This window comes from Choloepus didactylus, chromosome 2 (genome assembly GCF_015220235.1).
Source record: "Choloepus didactylus isolate mChoDid1 chromosome 2, mChoDid1.pri, whole genome shotgun sequence".
In the NCBI taxonomy this organism is placed as follows: Eukaryota; Metazoa; Chordata; class Mammalia; order Pilosa; family Megalonychidae; genus Choloepus; species Choloepus didactylus.
Window position 1 is genome coordinate 85,313,566 of NC_051308.1, and position 19,208 is coordinate 85,332,773.

The 19,208-nt window shown below is 37.7% G+C and overlaps 1 protein-coding gene across 7 annotated transcripts in view; it reads right to left on the bottom strand.

Moving 5' to 3' along the window:
• Positions 1-19,208, bottom strand: part of RASAL2 (RAS protein activator like 2) — a 531,908-nt gene that overhangs the window by 24,273 nt on the left and 488,427 nt on the right. For 5 of the 7 annotated variants that reach the window (XM_037825274.1, XM_037825275.1, XM_037825272.1 and 2 more), the window contains 3 exons: positions 17,129-17,330; positions 14,869-15,065; positions 13,358-14,219 (listed from right to left, as the gene is read on the bottom strand). In XM_037825274.1, coding sequence (XP_037681202.1) covers positions 13,358-14,219; positions 14,869-15,065; positions 17,129-17,330 — 1,261 coding nt within the window. The remainder of the gene's footprint in view (positions 1-13,357; positions 14,220-14,868; positions 15,066-17,128; positions 17,331-19,208) is intronic. The other 2 variants (XM_037825276.1, XM_037825273.1) reach the window with 1 other exon arrangement.

Sequence of the window (19,208 nt, forward strand, 5' to 3'; positions counted from 1 at the left end):
GTACGGGGACAAAGTGGTATAGGAAGAATGAATGTGTAAGCTGTTGAAGTCCAGTTGGTATGAAATTAAATATGATCGTTATATATTTAGGATGTTAAATTTTAACTCCATAATAACCACAAGGAAAATATAAGAAACATATATCCAGATAGCAATGAGAAGGGACTCAATATGGTACAACACAGAAAATCAAATAAATATGAAAGTACACATCAAGGGAAGAATTGAGGGGAAAAAAAGGTATGAGACTTACAAACAATAAATAGCAAAATGGCAGAAGAAAGTCTTGCATTATTAGTAGTGATTTTAAATATAAATGGATTAAACTCTCCAGTAAACAGGCAGATTGGCAGAATGCATAACAAAACATGACCCAACTATATGCGGTCTACAAGAGACTCATCTTAAATTCAAAGACATAAGTAGGTTGAAAGTGATAGGATGGAAAAATTATACCATGGAAGTAGTAACTAAAAGAAAGATGGGGTAGCTATACTAACATTAGACAAAATAGACTTTAAGTCAGAAACAATTATGAGGGACAAATACAGTCATTATATACTGATAAGGGGAACAATTCAACAACAAGCTGTAACAATTACATATGCACCTGACAGTGGAGTCCCAAAATATATGAAGTAAGTATTAATAGATTTGAAGGGAAAAATTGACAGTTCTACATTAATAGTAGGAGACTTTGATCTACCACTTGCAGTAATGGATAGAACATCTAGAGAGAAGAGTAGTAAGGAAATAGCAGACTTGAATGATACTCTAAAACAACAGACATATAGAGAACACTTCACCCAACAACAGAATACACATTCTTCTCAAGTTCACATGGATAATTCTCCAAGATAGATGACATCTTAAGTCACGAAAGAAGTTTCAATTGATTAAAAAGTAATGAAATGATACAATGTATCTTCTCCAACCACAATGGAATGAAGTTAGAAATCAGTAACAGAAAATTCATAAACATGAAAATTAAACGATACTCTTAAGCAACCAATGAGCTAAATAGGAAATCATAAAGGAAATTAGGAAATATCTTGAGGTGAATGAAAATGATAATACAAAATATTGAAACTCATGGGGTGCAGCAAAGGCAGTGCTTAGGGGGAAATTGATAGCTCTAAACACTTATATTAAAAAAGAAGAAAGATTTTTCAAATCAGAGATGTAATCTCAATACTGGAGGACCTAGAAAAAGAAGAGTAAGTTAAACCCAAAGCAAGCAAAAGGAAGGAAATAACAAAGATCAGAGCAGGGAAGAAGAGAGAATTAAAAAAACAGAACAAAAACACAAAAGTTAGTTTTTTGAAAAAAATTAACAAACGTTTAGTGAGGTTGATAAAGAAAAAAAAGAGAGAGGACACAAATAACTGAATCAGAAATGAAAAGGGGGACATTACCACCTACTCCACTGAAATAAAAAGGTTTATAAGAGGATAATAGGAATAACTGTACACCAACAAAGTAGATAACCTAGATGAAATGGATAAATTCCTAGAAACACACAAACTACCAACACTGACTCAAAAAGAAACAGAACATCTCAACAGACCAATATCTCGTAAAGAGATTGAGTCAACAACCTCCCAATAAAGAAAAGCTGAGGACCAGATGGCTTCACAGGAGAATTTTACCAAGGAGATTCTCCAAGGAGAATCAACACCAGTCCTGCTCAAACTCTTCCAAAATATTAAAGAGGAAGGGACACTTCCTAACTCTTTCTATGGGGCGAGCATCACCCTCAAATCAAAGCCACAAAGATACCACAAGAGAAGAAAATTACAGAAAAATATCCCTTGTGAACATAGATACAAAAATCCTCAACAAAATACCAACAAATTGAATTCAACTAGACATTAAAATAATTATACACCATGATCAAGTGTGATTTATCCCAGGTATGCAAGTGTGGGTCAATATAAGTGTGTTGGTTTGAAACAGTTATGGACCCCAGAGGAGCCATGATCTTTTAACCCAATCTTGTTGGGTGGAACCTTTTCATTTAGTGTTTCCATGGAGATGTGACTTACCTAACTGTGGGTGAGACCTTTGATTAAATTATTTCCATGGAGATGTGACTCCAACCATAATGGGTCTTGATTAGTTCACTGGAGTACTGAAGAGAAGCTAAGAGCCGACACAGATGCTGATGCTTGGAGATGCTTGGAGATGCTTGGAGATGTAGACAAAAGGACGTTTGGAGATGCTAAGCTAAGAGATGAAGCCCAGAGTTTGCCCCAGAGAAGCTAAGAGAGGACTCCCAGATGCTTAGAGAGAAACACCCCAGAAGAACCAAGCAGAGAGCTGAGAAGATGAGACAGAAGGCCAAAGACTTTTGGAGAATGTCATTTTGAAATGCAACCCAGGAACAAAGGACCAGCAGATGCCAGCCACATGCCTTCCTGGCTGACAGAGGTGCTCGGATGACATTGGCCATTCTTCAGTGAAGGTATCCTCTTGTTAATGCCTTAGTTTGGACACTTTTATGGTCTTAGAACTATACATTTGTAACCTAATAAATCCCCTTTATAAAAGTCAATCCATTTCTGCTCTTTTGCATAATGGCAGCTTCAGCAAGCCAGAACAATAAGAAAATCAATTAATGTACTAAACCATATTAACAGAATGAAGAAGAAAAAAACACACCGTCATCTCAATTGATGCAGAAAAGGCTTTTGACAAAATCCAGCATACTTTCTTGATGAAAATATTTAGAAAACAGGAACAGAAGGAAACTTCCTCAACATGATAAAGGGCACATATAAAGAAAACCTACAGTTAACAACATACTCAATGTTTCGTGAAAGACTGAAAGCTTTCCCTCTAAGATCAGGAACAAGACAAGGAAGCCCACTGTCACCACTGTTCTTCAACATTGTACTGAGAGTTCTAGCTAGAGCAGTTAGGCAAGAGAAAGAAATAAAAGGCACCCAAATTGGAAAGGAAGAAACTTTCCCTATTTGTAGATGACATGATGTCATATACAGAAAATCCTGAAAAATGCATAACAAAGCTATCAGAACTAATAAACAAATTCAGTGAAGTGGTGGGGTACAAGATAAACCTGCAAAAATCAGCAGTGTTCCTATAGACTAGTAATGAACAATCAGAAGAAGAAATTAAGAAAAAATTTCAGTTAGATAGCAACTAAAAGGATTAAATATCTAGGAACAAATCTAACAAAGATGTAAAGGGCTTGTACACAGAAAACTACAATACATTGCTAAAAGAAATCAAAGAAGACCTAAACAAATGGAAGGACATTCTGTGTTCATGGATTGGAAGACTAAATATTGTTAAGATGTCAATTTTACCTACTGCAATTTACAGATTCAACAGAATCCCAATAAAAATTCCAACAACCTCTTTGCAGAAATGATAAAGTCAATCATCAAGTTTACTAGGAAGAGTAAGGGGCCCTGAATAGCCAAACCCATTTTTGAAAAGAAGAATGAAGTTGGAGGACTTGCACTTCCTGAACTCAAAACTTATTATAAAGAAACAGTAATCAAAACAGCATGGTACAGACACAAAGGCAGACATGTGGACCAATGAAATTGAATTGAGAGTTCAGAGATCAACCCTCACATTTATCGTTAGCTGATTTTTCATCACCAAAACTAATTTTTGAACCTTTCCATTACCACACACACAAAAATAATAAGAATAAAAATTAAAGTGAAAAAGAACAATTAAAGTAAAAAAGAACATTGGGTGCCTTTTTTTTTTTTTTTGTCCCCATTTTTCTACTCATTCATCCATACACTGGACAAAAGGGAGTGTGGTCCATATGGCTTTCTCAATCACATTGTCACCCCACATAAGCTACATTTATATACAATCATCTTCAAGAATCATGGGTTCTGGGTTGTAGTTTGATAGTTTCAGGTATTTACTGCTAGCTATTCCATTTCATTAGAATCTAAAAAGGGTTTCTATATTGTGTGTAAGAGTGCCCACCAGAGTGACCTCTCAGCTCTTTTTGGAATCTCTCAGCCCCTGAAACTTATTTCATTTTGTTTCACATCCCCCTTTTGGTCAAGAAGATGTTCTCCATCCCATGATGCTAGGTCTAGATTCCTCCCTGGGAGTAATACTCCACATTGCCAGGGAGATGCACTCCCCTGGCTGTCAGATCCCACGTAGAGGGGAGAGCAGTGATTTCACCTGCCAAGCTGGCTTAGCTAGAGAGAGAGGGTGACATCTGAGCAACAATGAAGTATTCGGGAGGAGGCTCTTAGGCACAACGTTAGCTGATTTTTGACAAGGGGGCAAAGACCACTTAATTGGGAAAGAATAACCTCTTCAACAAATGGTGCTGGGAAACCTGGATCTCAATTTGCAAAATAATGAAGGAAGATCCCTACCTCATAGTTTATACAAAAATCAGTTCAGAAGATGGTGGCTAGGTGAGACAGGGCAAAAAAACACCTCTGTGAAAAACACTAGATAAAAACCAGAAAGTGACCCAGAATACCGGTTACAGCGATGCACCAGCTGGATGAGGTCTCATAGTTCCAGAGGGGCCGTATACTTGGTGAAACTGGGAGTCTGCATTCTGAAACGAGTGAGTAAGCTGGCTGGAAGACCCGCAGCCGCGCGGCAGTCTAGAGAAGCCAGGGTTCGGTGTTTGGAGACCAACTGGCTCTTTTTTTTAAAAAAAGGGAAAAACCCAGGAGCGGCTACAGCTGCAATAGTGGGAACCATGCAGTAAAACACAGCAAGAGGGGGCTGGGCCGGCCTCTCAGTGTCTGGCCGGGAAGATAGCCCGCTGCAGATACCCTTGGGGCTGGGGGAATGGAGGGGAGAGCTGGAAACAGAAAGAAACCCCGCGGCTAGCAGCTGGCTCCCTGGAGGGCTGGATAAACTCCTGCCTGGGGCCGTGCCCACAGCCCAGAGCCCCGCCAGTTGTCCCGGAGCTGGGAAGGAGGACCTGTGCGAGGAGGAGGGGGTTGAGATGCCTTGTTTGGCCATTTTTGCTTCAGGCTGAGAGCACGCCGCTGCATGGCCCCGGTGGCCCGGGGCTTTCCTTGAGGGATGGCACGCACTGGTGACGTAGCACAGCATTCCCTCAGCTGAGCTCCTGGAAGATCGCGGCTGGGAGGGGGGACCCGCTCGGAATACCCAGGGATGCTACACCAAGTACGGTGGTTTGTGAGACAGCGAGAGAGAGGGTCTGGAGCTGAAATGAAATGAAGGCTTAGACTCTTGCGGTGGCCTTGAATCTCTGGGAACCTGGGCGATTTGAATATTAAATCAGCCCTTCCTCCCTGGCCACCCGTACACACGCCCCACATTCAGGGCGGACGGATCCAGCAACACACCCAAACTGAGTTCTCCAACTGAACCCCACAAGAATCATTTCCCCACACACCGCGTGAACAAGGTTGAGAACTGACTTGAGGGGTATAGGTGATTCACAGACGCCATCTGCTGGTTAGTTAGAGAAAGTGTACATCACCAAACTGTGTTCCTGAAAAATTAGATCGATATCCCTTCTTCTTTACAACTTGAAAGAGCCCTATCAAGCAAAACAAATGCCAAGAGGCCAAAAACAACAGAAAATCTTAATGCATATGATAAAACCAGACGATATGGAGAATCCAACTCCAAACACACAAATCAAGATATTGGAAGAGACACAGTACCTCGCACAATTAATCAAAGAACTACAATTGAGGAATGAAAACATGGCAAAGGATTTAAAGGACATCAAGAAGACCATGGCCCAGGATATAAGTGACATAAAGAAGACCCTAGAAGAGCATAAAGAAGACATTGCAAGAGTAAATAAAAAAATAGAAGATCTTATAGAAATAAAAGAAACTGTTGGCCAAATTAAAAAGACTCTGGATATTCACAATACAAGACTAGAGGAAGCTGAACAACATCTCAGTGTCCTAGAAGTCCACAGAAAGAAAATGAAAGAACAAAAGAAAGAATGGAGAAAAAAATAAAAAAAAATGGATCTCAGGGATACGATAGATAAAATAAAATGTCCAAACTTAAAGACTCATTGGTGTCCCAGAAGGGGAAGAGAAGGGTAAAGGTCTAGAAAGAGTACTCAAAGAAAACTTCCCCAACCTTCTACACAATATAAATACACAAAGCATAAATGCCCAGCGAACTCCAAATAGAATAAATCCAAATAAACCCACTCCGAGAAATATTCTGATCAGACTCTCAAATACTGAAGAGAAGGAGCAAGTTCTGAAGGCAGCAAGAGAAAAGCAATTCACCACATAGAAAGGAAACAACATAAGACTAAGTTGTGACTACTCAGCGGCCACCATGGAGGCAAGAAGGCAGTGGCATGACATATTTAAAATTCTGAGAGAGAAAAATTTCCAACCAAGAATACTTGATCCACAAAACTCTCCTTCAAATTTGAGGGACAGCTTAAATTTTTCACAGACAAACAAATGCTGAGAGACTTTGCCAGTAAAAGACCTGCCCTACTCCAGATTCTAAAGGGAGCCCTACCAACACAGAAACAAAGAAACAAGAAAGAGATATAGAAAATTTTAACAGACATATATAGTACCTTACATCCAAATCACCAGGACACTCATTTTTCTCTAGTGATCACAGACCTTTCTCCAGAAGGGACCATAAGCTGGGACATAAAACAAGCCTCAAGAAAAAAAAAATTGAATATACTCAAAGCACATTCTCCAACCACAATGGAATACAAATAGAAGTCAATAATTTTTGAACTGTAACTCCACTATTTACTTCCTACATGATATAAAATACACAAACTCTAATGACAAATCAGTGGTTTTGAACTCAATGTAAAATATGTAATTTTAGACAATTATATAAAGGTGAGGGAATGAAGGAGTATAGGAACATAGTTTATGTGTCCTATTGAAGTGAAACAAGATTGATATGGATTTAAGAGGTTAATTTTAAGCCCCACAGTAAACACAAAGAAATTATCAGAGAATATAACCATAGAGATGAAAAGTAGAGTTTGGGTTAAGAGAAATGGGGTAAGGGGCAATGGGGAGTTAAGAAATGAGTGTAGGGTTGCTGTATGAGGTGAAGGGAAATTTCTAGTAATGGATGGTGGGAAAGAGATAGCATTACAACATTCTAAATGTGATTAATCCCAGTAATGGAAGGCTAGGGAGGGGGTGGAATGGGAAGATTTAGGCTGTATATATGTTTCCACAACTGAAAAAAAAAAGACAGTCTAAATAGATGACAACTAAATGCCAAGGATGAACTTGGATGGGATTGGAGGATAGAGGACAGGTGGCTCAAAGGGACACAGTTGAGACATAAGGAAAAGAAAATATAGAATGTAAGCTTTGTATCATTGTTGAATCTCTTGTACTTCTTAGCTGCACTTAATGGGATTGCATAAAAGAACGTTCTTGTTCATGGGAAGTGTATACGTGAATTATAGTGTATGTCTGAATTTGCTTATTCTAATTTTTTCAAATCAGTGAAGTCTTACAATATTTGTCCTTTGGTGTCTGGCTTATTTCACTCCATATGATGTCTTCAAGGTTTATCTGTATTGTTGCATGTATCAGAATCTAAAATATAGGTTGACAGGGGATGGGGTGGGATAGGGAATGGGAAGTTGAGGCTTAAAATATATAGAGTTCCACTTATTCACTGCTGGTGGGAATGTAACATGGTGTAGCTGCTGTGGATTATAGTGTATGTTCAAGGATATGTGCAGCTAGCTCTCATATGTTCAGAAGACAGAGCAATAGATGATGGATGATAGATAAGGAGGGAGGGAAAGAAATAGCAATGTGACAGCATGTTAAAGTTGGTGGACTGAGTATCGGGGGAGGGGGGTCAGGGTATGATGGAATTCTGTGTATGGGGTTAGTATTGTTTTTGCAACTGTTTCTATAACTTTGAATTTATTTCAAAATTAAAAAAAAATCAATTCAAAATGGATCAAAAAACCTAAATATAAAAGCCATAACTATAAAACTCCTAGAAGAAAATGTAGGGAAGCATCTTTAGGACCTTATGCTAGGCAATGGTTTCTTAGACTTTATACCCAAAGCACAAGGAACAAAAGAAAAAAGAGACAAAGGGACCACATCAAAATTAAAAACTTTTGTGCCGTAAAGGACTTGAGTATGAAAGTAAAATGACAACCTACACAATGGTATATAAAAGAAATCCTTCAACTCAACACCACAAAGACAACCCAATTAAAAAATGGTCAAAAGACTTCCCCCCAAAAGATATACCAATGGTCAAAAAGCACATGAAAAGATGCTCAATGTGATTAGCCACTAGAGAAACAAATCAAAACCCTATTTCACACCCATTAGGATGGCTATATTAAAAAAAAAAAGGAAAACTTTAACTGTTGGAGAGGATATGAAGAAATAAAAACACTGATTCATTGCTGGTACAAAGGTAAAATGGTACAGCCACTGTGGAAGACAGTTTGGCAGTTCCTCTGAAAGTTTAGTATAGGATTTCTATGTAGCCCAGTAGTCTCACTTCTTGCTATATATCCAAAAGAATTGAAGGCTGGGACTTGAAGAGATATTTGCACACTACTGTTCACAGCAGCATTTTTCATAATTTACAAAAGACGGAAGCACCCCAAGTGTCCATCAACTGATGAATGGATAAAGAAAATGTGATATATACACACAATGGAATATTGTTCAGCCATAAAAAGAAATGAAGTTCTGATACATACAACAATATAGATGAACCTTGAAGACATCATGTTGAGTGAAATAAGCCAGACACCAAAGGACAAATATTGTAAGACCTCACTGATTTGAAAAAATTAGAATAAGCAAATTCAAAGAGTCAGAATCTAAAATATAGGTTGACAGGGGATGGGGTGGGATAGGGGATGGGAAGTTGAGGCTTAAAATATACAGAGTTCCACTTATTCACTGCTGGTGGGAATGTAACATGGTGTAGCTGCTGTGGATTATAGTTTGGCAGTTCCTCAGGATGCTAAGTATAGAGTTGCCTTGCAACTTGTCAGTCCCGCTACTTGATATATACCCAGAAGATCTGAAAGCAGGGATGTGAACAGACATTAGCACACCGATGTTCATAGCAGCATTATTCACAATTGCCAAAAGATGAAAACAAATGTCCACCAACAGATGAATGAATAAACAAAATGTGGTATATTATGGAGTATTATTCATCAGTAAAAAGGAATGAGGTCCTGAAGCATGCAACAACATGGATGAACCTTGAGGACATTATGTTAAGTGAAATAAGTCAGAAACAAAGGGACAAATTTTGTATGATCTCACTAATACGAACTAATTATAATACGTAAACTCAAAAACATAAAGTATAGACTATAGGTGTTCCAGTTTGTTAATGCTGCTGTTTTGCAAAACACCAGAAATGGACTGGCTTTTATAAAGGGGGTTTATTTGGTTAAAAAGTTACAGTCTTAAGGCCATAAGTGTCCAAACAAAGGCATCAACAGTTGAGTACCCTCACTGAAGTACACCAATGGCATCTGGAAAACCTCTGTTAGCTGGGAAGGCACATGCTTGTGGCTGGCGTCTGCTCCAATGTACTGCTTTCAAATGGCTTTCTCCCACGACGTTCCTCTCTAGGCATCTGGGGCTGTTCTCTTAGTTTCTCTGGGCTAGCAAAAGTCTGCTTTCAATGCCCATCTCCAAAATGTCTATCTCAGCTGCAGCACCAAGCTCCTTCTGTCTGAGCTCTTATAGGCCTCTAGTAAACTAATCAAGGCCCATGCTGAATGGGTGGGGCCACACCTCCACGGAAATAATCTAATCAGAGATATTACCCACAGTTGGGTGGGTCACATCTCCATGGAAACAGCCTAATTCAAAGGTTCCAACCTAATCAAGACTAAATACATCTGCCCACACGTAAAGAACATGGCTTTTTCTGGGGGACATAATATATCCAAACTGGCATAATAGGTTACCACGATATAGAATGAGGCTAGAGAATGGGGAGCAGTTGCTTAATATGTACAGAAAGTTTAACTAGGTTGAACTTAAATGTTTGGAAATGGATAGAGGTAAAGGTAGCATGTAATTGCGAGGATAATTACCAGTGATGAATTGTGAGTGAACGTGGTGGAAAGGGGAAATTTAGAGTCACGTATATAACCAGAAAAAAGCTGGAGAGGATGATAAATGGATGATACTTTGAACCACTGATTGTATACTTCAGATGGTTTGCATGGTATGTAAATATATCTCAATAAAATTGCATTAAAAAATGTACAGGGTTCCTATTTAGAATGATGGAAATGTTTTTGTAATGGATGGTGCTGATAGTGGCACAAATATTTTGAATGCAATTAATAGCACTGAAACATATATCTGAATATGATTAAAAGGGGGAAATGTAAGATTACATACATGGTTAAAAATTTAAAAAAAAAATCCATGGACATTACACAAACAGTGAATCCTAAGTTAAGCCATGAAATTTAATAGTACAATTATAAAAATTACAACAGGTATTACTAATAGGGTGGCATATGAGAATCCTGTATTTCATTCATGATTCTTCTGTAAACCCACAACTTTTCAATAAAAATAAAACAAAAACTGCAGCAGCATATTTACAGGCTTGTCAGATACCTACTTAAAAAGCCTCTTCATATTCAAACTTCAAAGGTCGGGGGCTATACTAAATCTGAAGAACTCACACATTGTAAACAACACCTATATTATATGTACAAAGTACTTGGTATGCAATAAAACAAATTGGAGAGGAAAACGAGAAAAAAGAAATACAAGCCGAGGTTGAAAAAGGGTCAAAAATTTAAAAGAAATTTCCTGAAAAAAATTCTTTCTTTGTAAACTCTTTCACTAGGATTTTTACTTCCCTCCTACTAGATGGAGAAGACTGAAGCCCGTTACTCTATGAACTATGGTCACTGCTTAGATACAAATGGAATTTGCAAGGGACAAAGCCACTAGTAATTATAGACGCCTACAGAACAATCTCCACAAAGAAATCTTCTAGCTTTGGGAGAAAGAAGAATTCCCCAACACAATGTGCAATTAAAATATGTAAAGGAATTTGCTTGAAAAATATGCTGATTATATAGAATTCCACAGCCTTCACAGAAGTGAGAAGAGCAAGTAAGAAATAGAAAGGTAGAGAAATTAAAAAACAAACCAAAACATTAAGTTGGAAAGAATGAACCATTTGGGTAGAAAAAGCAAGTGTAGAAAAACCAGAAACTTGATCAAGCAACATACAGTGATTTATGCTTCAACTGATGCGACAGTCCCAGGACCAGCAAAGGCATAAACAAAGATGAGTACTTAAAACCTTGCCAGGACATCTCACCGTGGCTGTGCCTCATGTTATGGTAATGTGATACAGACCTTCCCAGCTCATTTATGGTTGTGGCACAAAATTAATCTTTAATTTGGTTGTTTAGAGAATGTATACATTTCCCACCTCCCATCCATACAGACAGTCTTCTATTCATCCATAGAAAAATGTATTGGGTGCTTATGTGACAGGTATCACATTTTCCTCTAGGAAAAATATAAATAACAATCCAGACGAGCACACAAAAGGCTAATTGATAATATTTTTAAACAATGGTCCTATCAGCCTGAGTCATGTGTCGTGGGAACTGAGCACTGCATATGATACAAGAGGAATGGATAAGCAAAAGTAGAAGAGAATTTTAATTCCCCTTTTCTGTTCAAGACTAGGCCTAAATCATCTTTTGAAAAGTAAATAGAGGGCCCTTTCCCCTGTCCTGTTCCTTTCTCTCTATCTGGTACTCATCTCTACTTGCTACCTTATTTTCAGTTCCCCCATGCTGCCCTAAGCCCCCAAGCAGATCTTTTCCTCCAAACAGTATTCCGTCTCTAAAATTACTTATCTTTTTCTCCTCCCAATACACACTTTAATTCTCTAAAAGTAGTTGATGTCAACTAGAGGAAAGTAATACACAATAAGGTGCAAATGACTGATTGCTTTCTAACACAGGAATGTATATATATTTACATATATACTTCTTATTATATTACATACTTATTAAACCAAATGAATTGGTGAAATTTTGGGAAATGCAACAAAATAAAAGTGAAAAACTTAAGACTGAAGAAAAACTTCCTAAGGAAGAAAATGGTCAATCTTCTAGGAGGTTTTGCACAGAAAGTCTGCTCCTAGAATCAGCTTCTTTAGTAATGCTTTTCATTCCTTTCTCCACTTCTGTATCCAAGGATTCTGTAAATGTTCCAATCATTTTTTTTAAAAACAATAACAAAGTAGGGGAAAGGGGTTCTGATCATAGCAGAGTGGGGGAAGAAGCAGCTAAATTAGTAAGTGTTCACCCATAAAAATCCAAATACAGTAAAGAGAAACTTGAGAGTTTTATTGTGGTCTTTCCTGAACAATTATTTTGCTGCATGAAATGATTTGTCATAGAATTCTTTTAATCAGAGAGCTCCCCTATACTTATAAAGCATGATTAGGTTTCAAAATATTGAAGAAATAGAAAGCTTTTTAGAAGCAGTATATTTTTAAAATCAAAGGAAGACATATACACACATACATACATACACACCCCCACATATACACCTCCAGATACACACATGCAAGGTTATTAGCTTGTTGCAAAAAGATTTATTGGTGCTTCAAAATGTAATGTGGAGGGGAGAAATGATTAAATTCTTTTCCTTTTTCAAGAAAAAAAGCTTGCAGATCTTATCCTATTTAAAGTGTGTGTGAGCATTTGAGGACTTGTTCATGTAAACAGAAATACAAGGGACTTGAAAATGTTTAGAATACTTGTTGGTCAAGTTTCTATCTTTTTACCTCTATACCTTGCCTCTATAGGTGTTTAGTTGTTTATTTTCTAGCCATTTCCAGGAAAAGGCACATGGGACTTGCTATTTCCAGAGAGAGTTGGGGGATGGGCTAGAGAGCAGTTACATTGAACTCTCGGCTTAGAATGCCAAACTACTCAGATGCTTAAGAAAAAAATTAAGAAGCATTAGTTTCCAGATTCCCAAAATATAGCTGATTTGGCCCATAGATTTTGTAGTTTAGGCATCTAATTATTCACTCAACACCACAGATTTGTTCTAAGTGCAAAATGAGGCAGTAGCTCTGCCGCTTAAAGAGGAGAGGCCCCTTGTCTGATAGTTTGCAGAGGGTAATGAGTAAAACTATGTTCTGCTGCCTCGCCTAGTCAGAAGCCTCTGAAGCTCCTCATTTCCTCTTTCCATTTTAAGGTAGCAGAAAATGCTTTTAAGTTGAAAACTTGTTAGCAATTGGATTTTACAATGATTTATATATGAAGAATGGAGGAAACCACTGGATCAAGTAAATGCCGGACCTCTCCAGCACTGGCCCCTACCTTCTGTGTCTGTTGCCGTTGGATTGCTCTCACTTTGGGAACAGGGCTCTCTCTGGAGGAAGATGACTGCTGCCGGGACCGGCTCCCATTCTGCACAGGTTCGGCCATTAGGGCTGCAGATGCCACTGACATGCTCCCGGTGCTACGTAAGGAAGCACTATGTGGCAGAGAAGGTGGGGCTTTGGCTCGGGCACCTAACCCAGCCTGGTCCATTTTTCGGACCTGGGCCTGCCCAGTACTATTTTGCCGTGGTAGAGCAAGAGGTATGTGTCTGTCTGGCACAGTGTGCCGCCTGGAGAAGTCCTCACTCTGAGTGCTACGTTTGGTGAAATCTTCCATGCTGCTATTGCTGGGTCCACTGAGTTTGAAGTCTTCACTGTTACTTTGGCTTCTGGAACTGGCAGTGCTTAGGTTCTCCAAACTGGAGTCTACAGAGGCCTTTGGCATTGCTGGGATTGGGTTATTGAGGTGATAGACTGGATTCTGGAATGACAAGGGCTGGAGGCTGCCAGGCTGGTTCAAGGCTGGGTGCAGGGGCCTTCTCACTTGGGGTGCACTCTGGGGAGTGCTCTGGGTTTCCCGAAGTTGTTTGATGCTGGCCACCTGGGTTATGGAAAGCTGGCTTCCAGTCAAGCGCATAGGCACATCAAGCATGACAGATGCATGCTCCACTTGAGCAGCGTGAGTGTCCTGAAGGTCCATGAGGGAGATGCTTCGACCATTAGGAAGGCTACTTTCTTTCTCATCCTTTTCAGAATAAGTCATACTCTGGGAGGAGGCTTGCTGAACCAGTAATAATGTTTTCCCTCTGAAATAGCTATCTGTATTGTCCTGGCTTGGAGATTTTAGTTTATGCAGATCACTGTGGAAAAGAAAAGGATTCTTAATTACCCCTGAGGCAAATTCAGATAGCTAAGATTCCTCACTTCAGGCATAGGAACTCTTTTGAAGGCTCACAGGAATGTGTATATTTACATTTCTTTCTAAACTTAGATTTCATCATTATAATTCTTGGAATAAAATCCAACATTAAAAATTTTCTCCCAATGGGGAAAATAACACTGCTGTATACCATTCCATCACTGTCTTTGATTTTTACTAGAATTCCAATAATTTCCTAGTTTTAAACCCTCCCAAAGTATTCTAATCCATACTTAACTGGTTCTGTCTAAATCTTCAAGAGGAGAAGCTCTGAGTGCACAACCAAAAGATTCCTGCTAGGGACACAAATTTTGCCAATCCAAAGAACAAATGAAGTTCAGCTTTGTATTTATCTGTCCAGCTAGTCAGCTATAAAATGGTTTTTACTGAGTTTTCAGAGTTTTAAATGCTACAATTATGAAAATATCAATTTCATAAAGCTCCTAGTCTGCCATTAAGCAGGACAGAGATTTTTTAAATACTTTGTTGAAAATATTATAACTATACTGTCATTACTAGAATACAAGTTATCCTAGATCTTGGGTATTTATCTTTCTCTGAGATCATAGCTCAAACTCTAGCTTTCATACCTGTCAGTGGGATCTTCAAATATTTTCTGTAGCCCAGAGAGGCTTCCACTGACATTTGGACTGGAGTTATGCTCAGTGAAACGTCTCAGTTGCTGTTGTATTGGCGTAGGATTAGTCAGAGACTTGGTAATATCAGCAAGAACACGAGGGAGAGGTCCCAATTTTGCCACGGTCGCCTGTAGGAAGGAATTTTCACCCTAATTGGATAAGAAGCATTGCGACATCCACCATAGATTGATTTTGGGACAACGATGGGTGTAGGTTGGAGGGAAGGATAGGTGTTTGCATATGGGAGTGGCAGGTTCATAATGCATTGTTATGGAGCAGCAGAACCATGGCGTCGAGATGGATGGAGGAGGCGTAACAAGGTGCAGCAGACATCCAGGAAAGAAAGGAAATAGAAATTAGGATTATGCAAATAAAAATAAAAACATGCTCAACACAACCACACTACTGCCATTCCAACTTAAAATAGGCATGCAAAGCAAACTAAACCTTTGGGAGGAGGCTAATAGATCAAGGTGGAGTAGGGTAGGGGAAGAACCAAACATCTTCTAATCAAAAGGAACTTAAAGACCAGAGAATCGACTAGTATGATGAAAATTCCAAGGAAAAAAGATCATGTGAGAAAAGAAATGCATGCCAACATACAAGAAGGTGCTGCATTCAGGGGTCCAGAGCACTGCAGGGCACAAGTTGATATTGCCATTCACTGTCACATTTCATCATGGGAACCCTGAATTCATTACGCTCTGAGTTTGCATCAGCAAGGCATTTTTTTTTTTTAAACAGCAAAATCAGGTAAACACTCTCTCTGAGATATGGCTAGATGTATTCCTGGTTCCCAGTACCAAATAGAGATTAAACAGGAGAAAGTGTGTTTATCCAGCAAAGCCTGTTAAAAAGACCTTGACCCCGAATAAGCCATTTCTATTTCATAAGATAACTATAGCTGCATCCCACTGACATGGTTATTTGACAAAGGGTAACTTTTTGGTACTTGCTTTAACCATTTCAATTTTTTTTTTCTCTAGAGAATCCTTTTCCTCAAGAAAGTTACGGGACTCCTTAACTGTTAATGCAGCTTGACATGGCTGTCTTTGAGTCTTCTCTGTCTTCTCAATATTCAGTAGACTCTTTTACCCTGCTCAAATGAATTACAAATGCTACCTGAAGAATACCTTTACTTGCTCACCCATCTTGAGGAATTTACCCTCAGCATAGCTGCAACTTAAAGTCTAGCTAACATTTCCAAAAGTGAAGAAGGGGTTCTAGAGAATAAGGAACAGTTTATTATTTTACAAATGTATTAAGCACCTACAAAGACAGCACCATTTAAGTTTTCTCAGAAAAGTGGTCTTTGTTAATAGGTTTTACTCCCTCCCAAGTCTTATTATGACATTTTTAATAATAGGAAAATGGAGAACAAATATGCAAAACTGTCTTTTGAAGTTATTCTAACATACCACCACCACACATATTTATAAAGTACCTGCAGCAAACAAAAACATCAGTAAATAATTATTGTGATAAACCTAGCCAAAGTCTATTAATCTATTTTCCTCTACAAAATCTTTTCTACTTCGCAAAATCCCAGAAGGAAGAAACTGATTGGCATGGTATAAATTTAGTCATAAATATGGTATATAATAACAATTCTTAGCTTAATATGGTACATAATAAAATCAGATAATAAATGATTAAAATGATAATTGTTTTCTGTATTCTTAACTCAATCTGTAGAGAAAGAAAATATCAGATTTTCAGATTCCAGGTGACTCTGTAGCACTAATAATTATATCAACCCTCTGACTTGCATAATAAAAAGTCTCATGGGTAAAGCTACTTAAATGTGATAATCTTAATATTTTTCTGCCAATGCTTTTGGTATAAATTATTATATGAGGTTTCATATCATTCTATCATACATGATTACGGCTGCATACCCAAATAATTGATCCTAGGTTTTAGGCAAGTTTTCAGATATGCACCATATAGATAAATTTATAGAAGTATACTCCACTTATTCAGGTAATTATTTTAAAGCCTTAATAATTTCATGACTTTCTAGAATCGCATGGTTTCTAGCTCACATATTTTACTCAGAAATTAAAACCATTTATTCCCTGACTTGCAGGGCAAACGACTACTTTCAACTAGAAGAAAGGGTAAGAGCCATCACTCTCTAGATACTCTTCAGAATTCAGTATATTAAGGTTCTATATCTCCCATCTCCTGTTGTCCTTCCAGCCTACTTTACCTTATCAAGTTGGGAAACTACTTCCCACAGTAAGGAATGCAAAACTGAAAGCTCTCTGCCCAGATCAATGTACCCATCAAAGCCTGGGGTGTTTGAGATGGTGTCTGGATTAGAGATTTCCAAAAGAAAGCGCTTCATTCCACCCCATTCGTGTTCTAAAAAATCATTCATGAATGCCATGTATTCCTCTTTGTTACCAAACCTAAAGCACAGAGAGAGAAAAACAAGAAAGACCATGTTCAGGAAAAGAGATGTGATAGCTTTGAATTGACTTTATACAGGGCTACAAATATTTTTGGGGGAATGTAACTAATTTTTTAGTATCTATGAATAATAAATGTTAAAACATACTTTCTTAATATCACTTTATTACACAGAAACTTTGAATAGCTTTCTATTCTCTTGTGGGTAAAGCACAAATCCTTTTGTTATTTCATGGTCTATAAACATAGCACATGTTTACCTATCAAATGCTCATCAGTACAAACCTTCAATTTTGCTACCTTCTTTCAGAGTCTCCAACTATATTATATTCTTTTTCTTCTCCAAGCTTTTGCTTATGCTATTTATTTCCATTAGAAAAAAAACTCTCTCTTCTTTGCCTGTCTAGATTCTAGCTATCTTCAAGACCTAGCTTAATTCCAAGAAACTTGTTCCAAAATGAAGAAGAAATAATTTTTATCAGAATTAGCTCAAATATGGGTAAAGATATTTATTTCTGGGTTGGTTTACATATAGGATACACAAAGTTGAAATAGTGTACTTTTAAAAAGCCACTATTTATACTAGAAAATTAGCTCATTGAAGGTCTAATTTTTTTCCTTCAATATCTTGCTAATAGAAACTTGTCTTTAAGCCTCCATATCAAGTAAACCTGTGACAAATTTTGCAAGTGTGAATTAATTCCTTCCCAGACATTTCTTTTTTTCTCTCACTTAGCATAATGATTTTAAAATTATCATTTTTAATTAGAGAAGTTGTAGATTTACTTAGCATAATGATTTTAAAATTATCATTTTTAATTAGAGAAGTTGTAGATTTACAGAAAAGTCATGTAAAAAATACAGCGTTCCCATATACTACCCTATTGTTGACACTTTGCATTAGTGCGGTACCTCTGTTATGACTGATGAAAGGATAATGAAATAGTACTATTAACTATAGTCCATAGTTCACCTTAGGTGTATTTTCCCCCCACATACCACCCTGTTATTAACACTTTGTAATAGTGTCCTACATTTGTTATAATTCCTGAAAGAACATTCTTATACTTGTTCTATTAAACCCAGTCCATCATCCACACAGGGTTCACTGTGTTATATGGTCCCATGTTTTATCTTCTAACTTTCATTCTAGTAACATACACTACCCAAAACTTCCCTTTAAAACCACATTTATATACATAGTTCTGTGCTGCTAATTACACTCACAATAATGTGCTACCATCACCACCATCCGTTTCCAAACTTTTACAATTAACCTAAATAGAAATTCTGTACAAATTAAGCCTCAGCTAACCATTCTCTACCCCAATCTATCCTTGGTAACCCATATTCTAGATTCTGTCTCTATGAGTTTGTTTATTATAAGTAGTTCATATCAGTAGTTCATATCATGTCATATATCATATCAGTTCATGAGCCCGGCTTATTTCAGTCAGCATAACGTCCTCAAGGTTCATCCATGTTGTTGCATACATCAGGACTTCATTCCTTTTTACAGCTGAATAATATTCCATTGTGTATATATATATATATATATATATATATATATATATATATATACCATATTTTGTTTATCCATTCATTGGTTGATGGATCCTTGGGTTGCTTCCATCTTCTGGCAATTATAAAAATGCCGCTATGAACTTCAATGTACAAATACTTGTTCAAGTCCCTGTTTTCAATTCTTCTGAGCATATACCTAGCAGCAGGATTGCTGGGTCATATGCTAATTCTATACTTAGCTTCCTGAGGAACTGCTAACCCCCACAGTGGCTATACCATTTTACAATTCCACTAGCAATGAATGAGTGTTCCTGTTTCTCCACATACTTATCAACTGTAATTTTTTCTTTTTA